This window comes from Chrysoperla carnea, chromosome 1 (genome assembly GCF_905475395.1).
Source record: "Chrysoperla carnea chromosome 1, inChrCarn1.1, whole genome shotgun sequence".
Classification (NCBI taxonomy): Eukaryota; Metazoa; Arthropoda; class Insecta; order Neuroptera; family Chrysopidae; genus Chrysoperla; species Chrysoperla carnea.
The window spans coordinates 134,476,385-134,493,965 of record NC_058337.1 but is presented as its reverse complement, the minus strand read 5'-3'; the positions used below and the strand labels follow the sequence as shown (position 1 = coordinate 134,493,965).

Genomic DNA, 17,581 nt, shown 5'->3' with positions numbered 1-17,581 from the left:
TAAATGATATTTAATGCATGTGCTTAGTTCATTTCTTTACCGCATAAACGCAGTCTTATTTAAAAATGACGTTTAAAATATTAAAAAACAGCCAAATTACTCTACGCTTAAAATTAAAGCAATTATTTGATAAAAACAAACTAAAAATGATAAAACAAAAATTATAAAGATTTACTGAATCTTCGGAAATGTTTTACGAATTTATACAGACTCACAGACCGATTGGATTGATAACCACTCGCGGAATATTAAAAAATAAAATAAAGAAGCATTGTAATTGGATTACTGATTTTTCGGTGCAATTAAAATAAAATAAACATCAAATATGATAAATTATAAAAAAATAATAGATTTCTAGGTGAAATAAGGTGCTTTGTTTTAATTTGCTTATAAATATTAGGAGAACAATTTGTATAAAATAAATTAGTCTTTTCAAACATTCTTCTAATATTTGTTAGCTTTGCAAGCTTTATAAGACATAACTTACGGCTTCCTGTTTGAGAGGCGAAGTATATATTAAATAGAATAAAAATATGTTAGTATATAAATTTTTTAAATGTTATTGAAAAATGAATGCAAAATGGAATAATGAACGAATTTTTTGTTATGAATTTTATGAATATTTGAATGGGTGGTATTTCTTTTGTTTTATAAATTTTTTTTGTATTAAAATTTACGGATATATAACCAAGATTGTTTAAATGTTGTCTATTACAACGCAAAAGAATTTCATTTAGACCATAAACAATATAATAATAGAGATTGGCAATTGCCTGAACTCCCTACATGAGACACTGGCAATTATCTTAACTTCCCACAGCGCAACATACTGACCCCACCACTCCAAAAAGTCCGGAAACTTCTTTGACTAAGAGGAAATCTTGAGAGCAAAAGGGCAGGGGAAAATCATATAATGTTTTGGTTTTAACTTCAAAACTTCAAAAGAACTTAACTCATATATCTGATTTGTAAGTTCCATTGAATGATAAAGTTACAGGACTCAAAAGTAGGGAAGAAGTTAGCTTTTCTAGTGTATACTCTATGAATTTTATTGTTTAGGTCTATGATAATAACGAATCCAAAGTTGCCAGATCTATCATGACACTTAAAAAGTAATGTCAGGTAATGAAACATGAAGAGGATGATGATAACAGACCTTTTTCACTGATTCCCTTTTATTTCGAGCGTTGTCAAAAAACTATACAAGTAAAGACATGTCAGATACTTTCCCTCTTTGTCAAGCAGCACTGTTAAATAAAGATGGAAGATATATGGTATATCCTCACTTGAATAGTTTTTTGACACTGTCCAAAACAAAAAAGAATCGTTTTCTAAAATGAAAAGGTCTATTACAAATGGTAAAATGTGGCAATGTATTATTTTATGAACAGTCCTTTGGTAACTGAATATATAGAATTTAATAGATATCTGGCAACTTTGTAATTCTCTAAGAAATATCTGTACTAAAATAATGCACGTTAAACCATGCTCACACTAAAAAAAAGTACATGCGTAGAAAATTCTATTATTTCAGATAAATAGTTTTTCTTGTTTTTCACCTAATGTGTGTTGATAGGCATCATTTAAACATTTGGCTATAAATTATAACGCGAAATATCAATTCACAGAATATCTCCGATGTTTATGTGTAAAATTTTGTATTAAAACAAATACCACAAAATGGTTCAAATGAATTTTTTATATCTAATAATTGTTTTGGATTATTTTATATTTTTGGTGGGCGGTTAGTCAGGTTACTGACCTCTCAATCAGTTTGCGCATTTCTTCGGTGGTCATGCCATCCTTGTTGCCTGCTCTCATATTAACTGAAAACAAATGAACTATTCACAACACCTACACAAACACTTTAAGACCAAAATAAAAAAATACACACATATAGAAGATTTAGAGACCAACACATACAGAGAATTATTTGTTACAACTTGCAACAAGCAGACTGATTTAATCTGAATGCTTTTTGAATGACAAATGTCTGTCTTACCCTACCGGCTGCGCCAATTAATTCTCTGTGTGTCATGATCTCAAATTTTAAAAGTTAGAACACAAAAAAGGGGAAAAACCAAAAACAAAAATCGTATTAAAATTAACAGAAATAAGTAGAAAAACATGGTTATTTAATAAAATAAATGCTTTTGAATCAATTCTGTATCATTTCTTTTTTTTTTATGTTTAGTATTTGTTAATAACGAACCATCATTCCATCTGCAAGAAATAGTTAAAATATATGGGTTTCACATACCGAGATATTGACCATATGTTGTTGCCTGTGCGGTAACCTACATGAATCAAAATAAAAACATATAGTAAATATTTACAACAAAAGACAGATATCAAATTTTTGTTTTTTGAGTTTTTTTTAAATATTTATAGCGTAGAATATTTGAAAGGTCTGTTTATTTGATATTCATTTTTGTTATCTGTGCCCCTGAGTATGTGAAACAACCTTGAACATAAATCAAATAAATATAAGAATAAAATTAAATTTGGAATAATATTATTTCTTGCAAATGAAAGAATAATTGCAAATAAAAACGGACACATAATTTAATCATGCTACAATTTTGATACTTAAATAATATAGACATTATTTTTCAAATAGTTTGTTAATTTTAACTATTTTGCTTTTATCATGTAGACCCTAGCACAAACATATCCTAGAATAGGATATTAGGAAGTGAAATACTTCAGATATTAATTGATTTAATAATCTGAATGCAGCCAACATGGCCGCTACTAAATGTACCGTAAAATGTTATGACAGCTTATCTAATTATGCTAACTAGGAAAAATAATTAGCATTAATGAAAAAACAGTAGAAGGTTTATTTCTGAATAAATAAAACAAAGGTGTGCTTTTAGTTCTCAAGTTCAAATGAAGACCACCAACCAAATAAATATGACAACCAAGTTACGAAATTTTAGAGTAATAGGAGTTGTAGTGAACAAGCAAAATAACTATTCGTTGTGTGCGTAGTCATGGTAGGGACAATCAAATCGATGCGAGCGCTTCCAGTGAAAAATTTTGACGATAAAGGATGCTGTTATGACTAATTTGCAGTTCTTTACATGTTAATGTTATAGAAAATGTCAAATTAAAATTGTTGAAAAACACTAATTATAATTAAACTGAATGCATTAAAAATTGTGAAAATAAGAAATCAAAATGCACAAATATTCTTTTTCAAATGTAAATTATAATAATTATTTATTTAAATTTGTTAGACAATAATATTAATGTAAGTCATAAAAGCAATCCATACAATTATATATGCATCCATACAATTCTATAATTAAAGTAGTGTATCGTTACCATGGAAACGCCTCCAATAAAACTCACGCACGGTGCGAATAGACGTAGATTTAGAAAGAAGCTAAAAGTTTAGTTATCGAATTCAAGGAACACTTTCAGAAGATGAGATATAGGCGATTAACTGCGAAGAGTGTAATCAACACTTATCGGCAAATAGCAGCTTGACACAAACAAAAAATGGAACTCGAAATGAATACGGGAATTCGCAGAAAAATTTAGTCGAAAAGTCCAGCCTACATCGAAGGTAAGGAATACAATAGACCTTTCAGGATGCAGTTTGATACTATTCTATAATAAATAATTTATTAGATACTTGTCAACTATTTTGTTAATGCGGAATTTCGATTAAAAGATTTCCTAGAATTATAAAGAAAAATATTCTATGATGTAATAAAAGCAAAATAGTAAAATAATGCGAGACCACTTGAAAAGACATATCAATTTTGAAACGAAAAAAAACTGATTTCCATGCTATTTATCTAATTGCAAAAAATTGTATAAAAAAAATAACAGACCTAATTTTAAAAAAATTGTGCGAACAAAAAACTTTATTTTATTCAAAAAATGCAAAAATATAATTTATTCTTCAAAATGTATTTTCATCAAAACAAAAATCTTATCTATGCCAATATTTTTCAAAAAAAAAATTACCATGCTTCAATTTTTGAAATTTATTTACATCATGATGCCAATTACAAATTTCAGAAAAAATAAAAAAATTAATGAAAAAATAAGAAAATTTAACAAAAATAATAAGAGACATATTTGTACATATTTTTTTTGAACAACCCTGTATTTTTCAGAATCAAATCAAAGAACATTGATTTTTCAAAATTCATAACTGATTTTTTTCTGTCAAACTAAACGAACATTATCTTTTATTTCAAACTTACCACTGTCATTGTCTGTAAAAATAGACAAATTTAATTTTTGTTTCTTACTTTTTTGTTTGGTTTTTATATAGACGGAGAATTGGCAATAGTTTACTTTGTAAAATTTCAATATGGTTCGTATTTTGCCCCATTAACCAATCCGAAACTATATTGGTTTCCGTTTTAAGATCCACCTTTCGTCGAGGTAGCCTTGCCTTTATGTATTATTAGTTTATTTTGTATGTAGGGTGTCCTTTATTTGATAGTAGAAAGGTACATTACTCAATTAAGGAACGAACAAGATTTTTACTAAATTTTGATCTGATGTCTACTTTTGGAGGTCATTAAAAAAATCAATAAATTTATCCAATTACAGGAAGTACATCATAATATGAAGTATTACTGCATAAATAATATGAGGAGGAGTGACTTAAACAGATATTTACTACCAAAAGACTGTGAAATAATTTAATTTGACAGTTTATATGAAATAAAACAAAAGCAGTTTGCTGTCTTTATCGTCGAATTTAATTATCAAATTATTATCTCTTTTTTTATATAATTACTATTACAAATTATTCAAGTCAGCTCCTTTAATAGAGCAGGAGCTGGATGTATTTGAGTTTGAAACATGTGAGGATCGAATTTTGTCAGTTGATTCTTGTTGAAAGTAAAAACGACACCCTGTATTTTACTCGTTCGATTTACAGAGACATTAACTGCGGATGTAACTACTGGATATCGATTTTAGGGAAACTCCTTTTTCAAATTTCCGATACGTTTTTTGAAATATTTAATGAATTATTTCTGGTCAATCGTTTGCTCAATAAATTTTCCATGGTACGACAGGAAAGCTCACCTCATTTGTTTTTGCTCCCAAACAGTGAGGAACATACTAACTTAAAAATGGTGTTACTCGAAAGAGCGGTTCTTAACATTTTGTTTATTAGGTTCGTCCTAATTTCAATCATTTCCTAGCTTAGTACATTCGAGGAGCAGTGAAAACGCGGTTTCATGACTCACGAAGAATTTATGAGGACCCGACATCAATTTTGTGTCGGTTCACTCCTACGTATTATTATTTTTATTAGGATATTCGAGATTAGCAGTTTTGCGTTCTTCTATTTGAAAACATGCATTCTTCATGATAAACTCTGGAAGTTTCGAATGGTTAATTTGATTGATAGGTATATATTTTGGAAATAAAATCGAAAGTTTAATTTTTTCAAGCGAACTACTTTACTCTTTTCAGAAAGCCGGGTAGTCAAATAGACTAGAGACAAAATACGAAGCGTGTTGAAATACTAAATAAAAACCGTTGCAAATTCTTAGACTACGATTAAAGCCAATTAATTCTAAACTACACCTAAATGAATGTTAGTGAGTGATTTCAAAATGTGTTTTATTGTGATGATTGTTAAATGACATGTGACGATGAACATGATGGTGATGACGTAATAAGTGAATGATTAAGTAAGAAGATACAAACCTCCATAATTTCGTGCACTGACTAGATGATCACGATCACATTCTGCTTCTGATATTTCATTACTCTCTTTAGAATCATTAAATGATGAATTATTTGGATCATGGTTACGTGGTGGAGGTGGTGGTGGTTCAGGACTGCCATTCATTGGTAAGTTACGTGCAGATCCAACACTACGACGACCCACTGATGTTCGACTACCATAATGATCGTATGGAGCACCATAACCACCATATTGTGAACCATATTGATCATCTTCTGGGGCACAATTTGCTGGGTCATCATATTCAGGTCCTGGTGAGAATACTGATCCATTTCCTTGGCTTGGCATTCGACCATATCGTCCATTTTGTCTTGGCTAGAAGTAAATGTTTATTCATATATACTCAGAGTGTTTCGTTTTTAAACGAAATTTAAACGAAACTTTCGATTTTGGAGGTAATTTATTACATACCATTGATTGTGATCCGCTTCGTGAATGTAATTGACTTGGTGGCATACCGCTTGGTCCCATTGTTCCACTGTGTCCAACTGGCATTCCATTTGGATGAGGGAATGTTTGGAATTGCATAGCTTTGCTTGGATCCATTTCTTCTCGGAAACCTAATAAATGGAATGTGGCATACGGGCAAATTTCATCTTCCATACCTGAAAAATATTATTTAAACGGGTAGAGCTGTTACATAATTAACTGTCCATTATAATGATATTCCCAATGGAAAATTCTTAAATTTGAATAATTATTTTTTGAAAATATTCATCTAGAATGAATTTTATGTTGTTTTGTATTAATTGTAGTCGGGTGCGTTATTTAGGAAAATATCTTCGATTTAAAATGAAGTGAATAGTAAAATTTATCAATTAACTGTAGATGAATCAGAAGAAACGCATCAAAGTCCAGGAATAGATTCTGCACAATCAAATAATCTTAATATCTTTACGATCCTTGGAATCTAAAAAGGAACAATTGTTCGATGCATTCTTTTGGACAGCGCTATTCAGAGGTCAGATGTGGTAAAATAGCTTACTTTGCTTATCGGTATTATCTTAATTCTTCAGAAAAATCTTTATTGCGATTGTATTTCATGTATTAAATTTTATTGATTCGTGATTCTGTACGATTTCGCAAACTCCCAATAAGAAACCTTTCAATGTTTCCCCCCAATATTTTTTACTTCATGTGTATTTGATTTGGGACATCTCACTTTATCTCTGTGTTTAATTTTAGATTTTGGCTCAAATACTTTCGTAAAACATTCGTTTGCGATAAATCATCGGATGGATTTTACGATAAAATCAAATTCGCCCGTTTTCAATTTTTGCATTATAATTTCTGAAGAGCAAAAATTAGGAGAATATCCACGACGATTTGCTAATTCGAAATAATATTCCGTTTGGTAAATTTCTCTATTTGATAAATTACGGCTTTTAGCCTAACCTAATTTAGATTATTTTGGTGCGTAGAAAACATTTCTGAAAGCTGAAACATCCTTTCTGATTAACCCCGAATGTTATGAATTAAACTTGCCCTTTAGCGGCTTTTCTTTAAAATGATCCTAGAAATCAGGGAAAAAACCAAATTTAAAGCATTTTTTAAACATAGATTACGAATTTGTAGTTGTATAATCGGGTTCAATTAATTAAAAAAAGGTTGTGAATTACCTTGATTAGTCGAGTTTGTATGGGTCTGTCTGGTTTTGGCCCTTACGTTCAGTCTAAGATCCACGAATTAATTTATTAATTTTTCGTAAATAAAAGAAGAACGGGTAGTTTTTCATTATCTCCGTCAAAGGTTTTGTAATCACGTAAAAAAATATTTTAATTTGGCTTTAGGAGCATTTTTAAGAAAAGTCGATTAAGTGCAAATTTACCGATTATGATTTTGTGATAATGTGAACTACATTCAACAAGTGGATAAAATCGTGCTTAAACAACTTTGAACAATGTTGAACGTCATGCAAATTTAAATTTAAATACTTACTTCAACTTATGTCTGTCTAAATATCATTATCAAAAACAAAAAAAAGATAAAAATTTGACGCAAAAATTCGAAGATCACAAAAAATTATCGATATTTAGACGTAAAATTAGATTAAAAGATGACACATGACAACAAATTTTAAAGAAAAGAAAATTCGTCTTACCTTTATGAGTGTGAACTGTTTCATTGGAACCTAATCTGCGGGCATGATGTTGTAATTCCTCATACATATGTCTGCGAGGATCCCATGTTGAATGTGAACGGAATGAACCCTGACCTAATTTAACAACATCAAGCATCGACATAAACCTAAATGCAACGGAATAACAAGCCAAGCGTCTCGTCTGTCTAAAATTCTCCACTCCTCCATCTTTTTTCGCTTTCTTAATTGATTAAATATGCTCGCTTAATTGCGTCGCAAATTATAAATAATTAAATAAAAAAGAATGTTTGAAATTGTTTGAAAATAAATTTTTCGAACATGCATGAGATTAATGGTTTTTATTGTTGTATAACATGTCAGGGACTAGCGGTTCTAAGCAGTTTACGGGGGCTAAACATTAATTTATACGTTTATTGTGTTTTTATTTAATCAAAATATATTGAAGTCAAGATTCCATAACACTCACTAACCCTGATAGAAGAACTACGTGGTTCCATAAAACGGGCGAGAGATTAGAGTCATGGACTCTTACTTAAATTTGATAAATTTGATCAGATACTACAGATATTTTGGTTTTGTGTACTAAAACGAATTATGTCCTTGGTTGGGTAACTAAACATCAATAACATAAATATTGGACATCTTTTTAAACATTTATGGAAGACGCGAGGGAGGGGGTACAAAAAGCATGAAACAATAAACTTTGATATCTAACATTAGTCAATTCAAAGAGTCCGATTCATAGACTCAGTTGTGATACCGAAAAGATGATTGGCCTATTTTTGGCCACTACTCCATGAACCATTTGGAACTGTTTAAGAACAGTAAAAATGCTTTGACGTCAACGGACTTCAGATCGGAGAGGTCGTCAAAGAAAGCCTTGATCAAATGAGTCCATCTTCTCATAGCAAGAGCTGGACAGTGATAGAGATGATAAGACATCGTTTCCAACTTCTCTCCACTGTGACAGATCCTGCAATAATCGTGATGAATGGTAGGATCATCGTTTAGCGTGCCTGCGTTCCAACTAGTGTTCTGTAATAGCCACAACGATTGTGCTTATAGAAGCCCTTTCAAGCGAGATAAGATCGTCGGAACACTTGAATGCGTTTTCCCTCCATCTAGGATTGGTCTTTCTTAGGATTTCCACATTCAGAAACAGCTTGAAGTTTAAAAAGGTAAAGGTAACTTTTGCCATTTCTAACAAGCTCGTCGACTTTACAATTTCCTGGAATGTCTCTGTGTCCCGTTACCTATGTCAGGTTTATATAATTTTTTCTGCCAGCTCATTTAAGGACGTTCTGTCAGTGCGGTGCTACCTTTTGAGATGGTGAGGATTACTTCGAAATCCTTTCAAAGATCTGTATGGAACGAGCTTTTTTTAAGTTCAACCACTCTTTAAAATATCCTAGATTTTATAAAGAGTCGAAAGATATTCCAAGATGTGCTGGCAATGCTAAGCATAATGATTAGTCCTAATCAAACTTAACCTTCTTTAACGGCAGTCTATTGTTTCATATAAAAGACGGAGGGGGGGGGTATCTAGTTCATTTTAACAAAAGGGTAATGTCTTGTGATTTACGTGTTTATGGACAAATCGAATGCAGTTAACATTACAGTTATCAAAGATTCCAAAACGATATTTTTAATACCGGCTGAGAAAATATCATAAGACTTAAAAATAAACGCCAGCCCTGTAGTGTTACTTATAACATGATATAAATTTTTACCTAACTAAAAATAACATGCAAAAAAATATCCCTTTCAAAATGTATGCTTTGAAATTGATGAAAGGGATATCTAAATGAGTGAGACAACAAGTATGCAACATTTCTTTTAGATTGTCAGGTAGTGACAGAAAAAAAAAACTTTTTTACAGTCTGTCAATGACAGGGGACATATTTTCTGTTACAAGCAACAGAAATGCGTTATGAATGTTATTTAATACATATTCCTGTTTGTGACTGTAAATATGCCCCCTATCATTGGCAGACTGTAAAAACTTGTTTAATTTTCTCTGTCACTATCTGACAGTCTTATTTCTTTGTTTGAAATTTTTTGCCATGTTGTGACACATGCACACTAACATTTAACACTTGGTGATATTTAAAAATAAATAAATAACAATATAGTAACCATAGTAACTAATAAATATATAAAAAATTGAAACAGTATATATTTTAATAAAAATTACATCACCGTGCAAACGTTAGTATGAATAAAAATCATCTTACTTATGACTGTACCTCGCTTGATACGATCGCATGTATTGTAATTGGATCCAGGTACAGGTGGTAGTTTACGATTTGGTGGTGCAATGTATCCAAGTTCATCACGTAGATCTGGTCGTCTTTTATCCAATGTTGAATTTGCGTTTACTGATTGATTGTATACAATGTCATCTAAACAAAATTATTTTTATTGTGTTAGTAAATTAACTGTGCCCCAACGGCTCTTATCTTAAAAAAATCCTTCTCCATCCCTAAGGTCGTATTACCTCCTCACTAGATACTTATTATTAATAGATATATTTATTTGCCTTTTCATATTTTCTGAAAACATAAATACAGTAGGCAGGGGGATCGCGAGTTTTCTATATTCAAAGGCACTTTCTCAGCATTAATTTTATTTTCAATCAAATTTTCAACCCTCCAACTCAAGTTTATGGGACTGAAGAGGTGCAGTATGATATTTCGATACCAAAAAGAACAAAGTGCTGGGAGGTTGACAAGATATTTTTTTGACACTGGGCTAGCCAACTCATACAAATTTTCAACCTTTTGGCTCAATTTGGGGGAGCTACGAAGGTACGCAAAGCCTTATAAACGTTGAAAACAGCGAGAATGAATCTCCAAATGACGGAAAAAGCAATCGCTGCTCGTAAAACCCCATAAATTGTGTTCAATAAGTTGCAAAGTGGATTTATAACACGCTCTTCCTATTTTCCGTTGATATTCGACACAGTGCTCCCTCGGGAAAAATTTTATAAATTTATATTTGAAATTTAATAAACATACAATCTCCTCTAAGGCGTGTTTGTTCAGGTCCTCGATTACGTCGTGAGAATGCCACACAAATGACAATAATACCAACAACAATAACAACAACCGTTGCTGTGGCTGGGACCACCACATTTAAATCAATCCATGTTGGTATCCATGGGAAAAATTGTTGTACATTTGGTATGTTATCACGTGCTGGGGGTGGAATTGTACCTAAACATAAAAAATGAAGAATTGTTTTAATAAAAAGTGCTTACCTTTAATATGTGGTGATTTGCCACGTAATAGACAAATAACAATAATAGCTATTATGATGACCAAAATTGCAGCTACAACTGGTACGACCAAATTTAAATTAGCCAATATAATTTTGATTGTTTCCTCATTGGTCAAATTTGGAATTTCGCGTGCAGGTGCAATTGTACCTGAAACATAGTTGTTTTAGTTTTCGGTTTTTTTTAGTTTACAAGAAATCAAATTATAGTATATTTTTTATATTCATAGCATTCCAATTCGTTGCTGTGTCTCTTTAATTTTATTAAATTTTTTCTATAAAATTATTAAACAGTAAAATAACATGACTTGGTTTTTAAACTATCCTGAAGATTAAGGTTATCGGATGTCCCGTCTGATTTATGTTCCATTGAAGAAATCATGGAGACTACACAAGGAGACCGAAGTCAAGCCGGAGAATGGACAAAAAATGTCAACATAATCGTATAAATCATTTTTAGCACTAGCGTCGCCAGTGTTTCTTTTGCACCGGAGTGCATTACACGAAATAAATACGAACAAATTCGCATCTTATACTCGACCCGCTATTTCGGGGGAAAAGGAACACTACTAACATCTTTTTGGCAACCATTTGTTTACATGGAATTTGGTCTCCTTGTGAGGTTTCCATGGAAGAAATATTCAGCTGGGATGAAAACTTAATTCGAATACAGAAATAATGAGTTACATATAAAGTGTTAATTAAATAGCGAGCGTCTAGAATGAAAATGATATTAGAAGCGTCAGAATGCTATGAATATAAAAAATAAACTATATGAATATCAACTACGTTTCAGGTACTGTTTATTTTCATTATTTTAAAATAAAACCTAATTCGATTTCTTGCCAACGCGTTTAATGTTAAAAAAATAAAAAAATAAAATAAAAAATTTTGTTTTATAAAAAAAAATTACCTCCTGTAGACGTTAAAGTGGCAAATTCGTATTCAGCAACTGAAAATCCTGCATTATTATGAGCGGTAACTCGTAAATTGTACCAACTTGCTGGGTCCAAATTCAAAACTACAAAGTTTCCTGATGGTTTAACATTATTTGACACTTGATTCCATTCAATTTGATTCCTAAAATAAGAGAAAGTCAATGATTTGTGCTACTCAAAAATAAAGTTTTTTAAAACTTACTGTTTTTTGTGTTCTACGACGAAATATAACATTGGACATCCACCATCTGACCATGCGCTTAAATGTAATGTAATACTGTTCGTTGACGCTTCAATAAATCTTCGACCTTCTGGAATAATTGGTTTTGATCCTTTTGTTCTTGTGTTTAGAATATCTGATTGATCACCAGTTCCAATACTGAGAATATATAAGCAAAATTAAGAATAGCAAAATAAAAATATTTTCGAAAAGTTCGAGTTATTCCAAAATTTAATCTCCGTGAATTAATTATGTTTATGAGAATTTTTGTTGACCCTCAAAACACATTCTTGTTGCTGTCAATCAATCCTCTTCTGAAGCCGATATATCGCGAAAAAATTATTGAAAATTGTAAGAAGAGTGTTACTACAAATGGGTCTCTTGTACCTAGTGAGTTAAAGAGCCCCTGTGCATTCGTAGAGAACAACTCGTCATCCGGAAGCGAAGCTTTTCCAGTTGGAAGATGCAGTTTTAGATAATGAAGCTACAGGATACAGAATACTCTACGATAGGTACAAGAGACCCATTGCTCCCAAGATTAATGGTATGAAGTTTCGAACCTAAACATTCTAATTTTACTAAAATATAAAATTTTACCTGTTATAAGCAGTAGCGTAAATTTGGTATCTAGATCCACACAAGAGTCCATCAAGTGTATGCTTAGTTCCAGTTACTTGAACAGTTTCCGTTTCTCCGAATTCCGGTTTATAATGAATCATGTAGCCATGTAAGGGAGCATTATCGCCTTCATGTGGTCGTAATTTAAGCGTAATTGAGTTCGTTGTTGTTGCTGTGATTGTAACTTGTGGTGCTTGAGGTGGAGCGTGAACGACTAACTTATGGGTAACGGTATCGTGCCCGAATGAATTTTCAACATTACATGTATAATCGCCTGCATCAACTCGAGTTACTTCTTTAATAAATAATGAGCCTTCTGGAAGTAATCGCATACGGTCGTTTGCTGTGAATACTTGTCCTTTGACTTTCCATGTAATTTCTGGCTGTGGAACACCGACTGCGACGCATGGTAACTTCACATCCTCTTTGTAGGTAGCAATAAATTGATCATCGAAAGACGCAATCTTTGCAGGTACTCTTGCACTTGGAGATAAGCTTACTGTCGCAGATGGTTCACCTTCGCCGATATTTGTTGAGGCAGTTACCCAGAATTGATAACGTTTGTTCTTATCTAAGTCAGTTGCTTCGTATGTCATTTGGAACGGTTGAACTTTTTGACTTCTTGGTTCAATGTCTGGATTTTCGGGATTTTCTTCTCGTACATATACTGTATATTGGACAACTACACCGTTTGGTTGTGTTGGTGGTTTCCAGCTGACTAATATCGAATCACCAGACATAACTAAGGCTTTAACGGTTGTAGGTGCACCAGGGGCTGTAATAAATTATCTCTTAAAATTTCATTTCTTTCGAATATAATCAAAAACTTACCATCTTGTTCAGTTTGACAATGAATTGGTGCGCTTCGAACACCGTCTCCTCCAGAAGTATAAGCTAAAACTTGCATGCTATAATTTGTGTATTTTCGTAATCCATGTAAAATTGTTTCACTGGAGGCGGTAATTTTTGCATCTTTTGTATTTTCATCTAAAATTAATAATTATTTAGGCAACGTGTTCCAAGTTTCGAGGGCATTGTAAACTTACCGAACCATGATTCACTTGGACCATAAATAACTTTGTATCCTTTGATAACACCATTGGCTGAAGTTAATGGAGGGGAGACCCAAGAGACTCGAATTGTTTGTGATGTTAATGTTGTACAGGTGGTATCTTGTGGTGGCTGTTCTGGAATACCTTCGGCAGTGTATTGTTTATAATCCTTGGACATTGGACCTGCACCAATTTTGTTAAAAGCTTGCACTACTACTGAATATTGTGTGTACGTTCTGAAAGAATAAAAAAGTTTCTTAGATTCTGTTCTAAAATAATTTGGGAGTAACTACCCCTTAGAAAAAATAGAAACAATCTCAAATAAATTTAAAGCGATTTTTATTGATATCTTGAAAACTACTGCTCCAATTGTGAAATGGACAAAATTAACTTGTATTCATATAATTACTAAAATAGGTTCCAAACTATGCAGTTACAATTAAACTTACTTTAAATTTCCAATTTGTAAATGATGTTCCTTGCCTTCTTCTTTACTAAAATCAACAGTTTCAAATAAATATGGTTTATCGGACGATGCAAGTTTATATCCAACATAATATCCTAAAATTTCTCCATTCCATTCTGATCGTACAGGTGGCTTCCACCAAACTTTCAATGTATGTTGATCTAATGGTTCTACTTTGATATCAGTTGGTGGTCCACTAGGCACTTCTTCGGCAGTGATAATTGTAACTGGTTCTGATGGATCAGATGATCCAATTTCATTTTGAGCAATAATTCTTAAATGATATGTTGTAGCTGGTCGTAAATTATAAACACCGGCTTCCGTCTGTTGACCAGGAACTAAAACTCGATCAGTATCAGCTTCCCATGTTCCACGACTAATTTTATATTCAATAACGAAACGTGTAATTGGTGAATTTCCATCATAAGGTGCAGCCCACGATAATTCAACAGATCGTCCATTTTTATCCAAAACTTTAGTTCCATATGGTACTTCAGGTACTTCCTGTACAATCATATTAATACTAGTGTCATCACTACCGAATGCGTTTGTTGCTACACAAGTGAATAAAGCCGAATCAGCTCGTTCTGTTCGTTTAATACTTAAGTCGGAGAGTACACCATTTGGTAAAATTTCTTCACGAATTGTATAACGATTATCAGATTTTGGTTCGAGTCGTTTATTATTCATGTTCCATAAGATTCCAATTGGTTTTTCACCTTTTGCTTCACATTGTAATACTGTAGGTTCGCCTCTTCGTGCTGTTTGATTACGTAATTTGATATCGAATTGAGGTGGAGCTTGTACGCTAATGTAAATAACTGCTGATAAACCAGAACCGATACCATTCACAGCCTCACATAAATAATGACCTTCGTTAGCTTTTTGGATATTATTAATCGTCAATGTACCTTCTTCAACTTTGATATCTGGGTTATTTGGTTTAAAATCTTTATAATCTCCGGGTGTTTTCCCTAAAAATTTATTTAACGTTTAGTATTTATGGTCAAAGTTTTTTTATAGCATTCCCAAAACTAACCTGCAGCTTTTTTCCATGTAACCATTGGTCTGGGAAAACCATCAGCTTTACATTCAATTTTAGCATCAGAACCTTGTGCAAAAGCTTTGTCAGTAGGTTCTAAGATCCATCTTGGTGGAACTAAAATATTGAATATTTTGGTTAATTTTTTGATTTTGGGAACCATCCAAATGTTTAGTCGAATGTTATTTAAAATTTAAAAGCCAAAAATGGATCGTGCATTAAATTTTGATGAAAAATTTGAAATTTTGATTCATTTTTGAAGTATAGTGATTGATAAAGTAGAGAAAACAATTTTTTATTTGAAACATGGTCTGAACCGTAGAAGGTCTGGAAACTATTTTATTGAAGTTAATTTTAGACATTTAATGACGGCGCTGATATCAAAGAAGTTTTACTACTTGTTCTCGACACCAACGTCGCTATTGACGTACTAAAATTTGAATACAATAAAAGCTTCACCTTTTCTTTAGTTTCCCAAACGTTCGATTAAGATGTAACGTAATTTATCAATCACTGTATATTTTGAAACTTTGATTTAGTTTTAAAACAATTCAAAATCATCGCGACACATAAAAACGCATGCGAAATACGTTAGTTGGAGAAAAAAAATTTATTAACTCGACTTTTAGAAAATTATAAAACAAACTATATCAAAGTTTGCTTTTAAAATTTAAAAGGAAGCAAAATTTGTTTACCCTTTTGGAAATAAATAAAAATAAATTTATAAATTGGAATAATGATAGCAGAATGAAAATGATATATGCGCAGTAAGTAACCACGCAGTCGACGTATCATACGTCATCTACACGGATCTCTATATAACTGGATAGAGGATATATATGGCCTAAAATAACTTTCAAGTATTGAAGCATTCCCAGCGCCCCAGAATAAGTGGCTGGGAACTAAATAAAATCTTCATTTTTTAGTTCAATCCACTCATATGGAGGAGCTAGTTTATACTTTAAAATTTAATCAATTTTCTACAAACACGAGATTTGAAAGTAGAAAAATACACGGATGGTTGGAATTCAAAACTAGATAAAAATTTGATAAATAAATTTTGCTTCATAACTTAAATCTAAATGAAATGGAAAATAAAATCACAATGAAATCATTTAGAAATTAAGTACACATGAGACAAGATAGTACAAAAGGAAAATTAGAAAAGTATCGTGTATTGTTCCTTTGTGAAAATTGAGAGACGAAAAAAATGCCTCTTGTGTACTGAAATTTTGAAAAAATTAGTTTATTTGAAGCATGACATAATGATAAAATTATGATCTTATTTCCACTAATATCAATGCATTTTTAACTGCGAATACAATTTGTAACTTAAATAATTTTGAAATTTTATTTTAGATGACTCAAAGGTAAGTTGACTTTTTGGATCAAGTTGAAAAAATGATCAGTATGGCTACAAAAAAGTTCCAAATCGATAAAAAGAATTTGAAGACTTGTCAAATTTTAAGAATTAAAACGGAAAAAACTTCCGTTATTTCTTTGGGTGTGATTCGGAAATTTTTTGTTATAAAGAATCACCTTAAATTAAACTTCGCTTTTAAAAATGCATAAATATTATTTGATAAATTTTACAAACATAAAAAAAAAAATGAAACTAAAAGAAAAACCAAAAGTGAAAAATAAAAAAAATGAGTTAACCAGGATTAAATCAATGAAAGTAAAAGTTAAAAAAGTATGAAAATAAAAATAATAAAAAAAACTACATTTCTACAATCTACAAACAAAATGTTAGTACAAAACAAAAAATAAATGAAATTACAGGTGAGATCGTAGGTATGACAGGAATAAATGATGTATTGGTGGAAAGTCCCTACTATCGTTTGTATATATACAGCAACTGATATCAGGATAACATGATACAGGAAGTATAAAGGAATATAATAATGGATCAGTTGCAATATTATAATATCCTCTTGATAATTCAATTTAAATTTTAATATAAATTAGCCTCTAAAAAATTGAAATGAAGACATTTTTTTTATTTTCAAATTAATTCGTTGATTTCCAGCCTGTTCTTTTTTTTTACGTTGAACCTAAACTGAATATAAAACGAACAAAGAAAGCCTTTTTGAAACAAAAACGAAACAAAAATAAATCGTTCGATTTATTTGCAATT

The 17,581-nt window shown here is 31.4% G+C and overlaps 1 protein-coding gene across 1 annotated transcript in view; it reads right to left on the bottom strand.

Moving 5' to 3' along the window:
- The window catches only part of LOC123305652 (Down syndrome cell adhesion molecule-like protein Dscam2), a 140,708-nt gene that overhangs the window by 1,414 nt on the left and 121,713 nt on the right, over positions 1-17,581 (bottom strand). Inside the window, 14 exon segments of the mRNA XM_044887428.1 lie at positions 488-493; positions 1,763-1,826; positions 4,224-4,235; positions 5,692-6,336; positions 7,833-7,946; positions 10,079-10,234; positions 10,850-11,047; positions 12,022-12,188; positions 12,249-12,425; positions 12,864-13,659; positions 13,716-13,871; positions 13,931-14,172; positions 14,386-15,376; positions 15,442-15,561. Of these exon segments, the coding sequence (XP_044743363.1) occupies positions 488-493; positions 1,763-1,826; positions 4,224-4,235; positions 5,692-6,336; positions 7,833-7,946; positions 10,079-10,234; positions 10,850-11,047; positions 12,022-12,188; positions 12,249-12,425; positions 12,864-13,659; positions 13,716-13,871; positions 13,931-14,172; positions 14,386-15,376; positions 15,442-15,561 (3,844 nt within the window).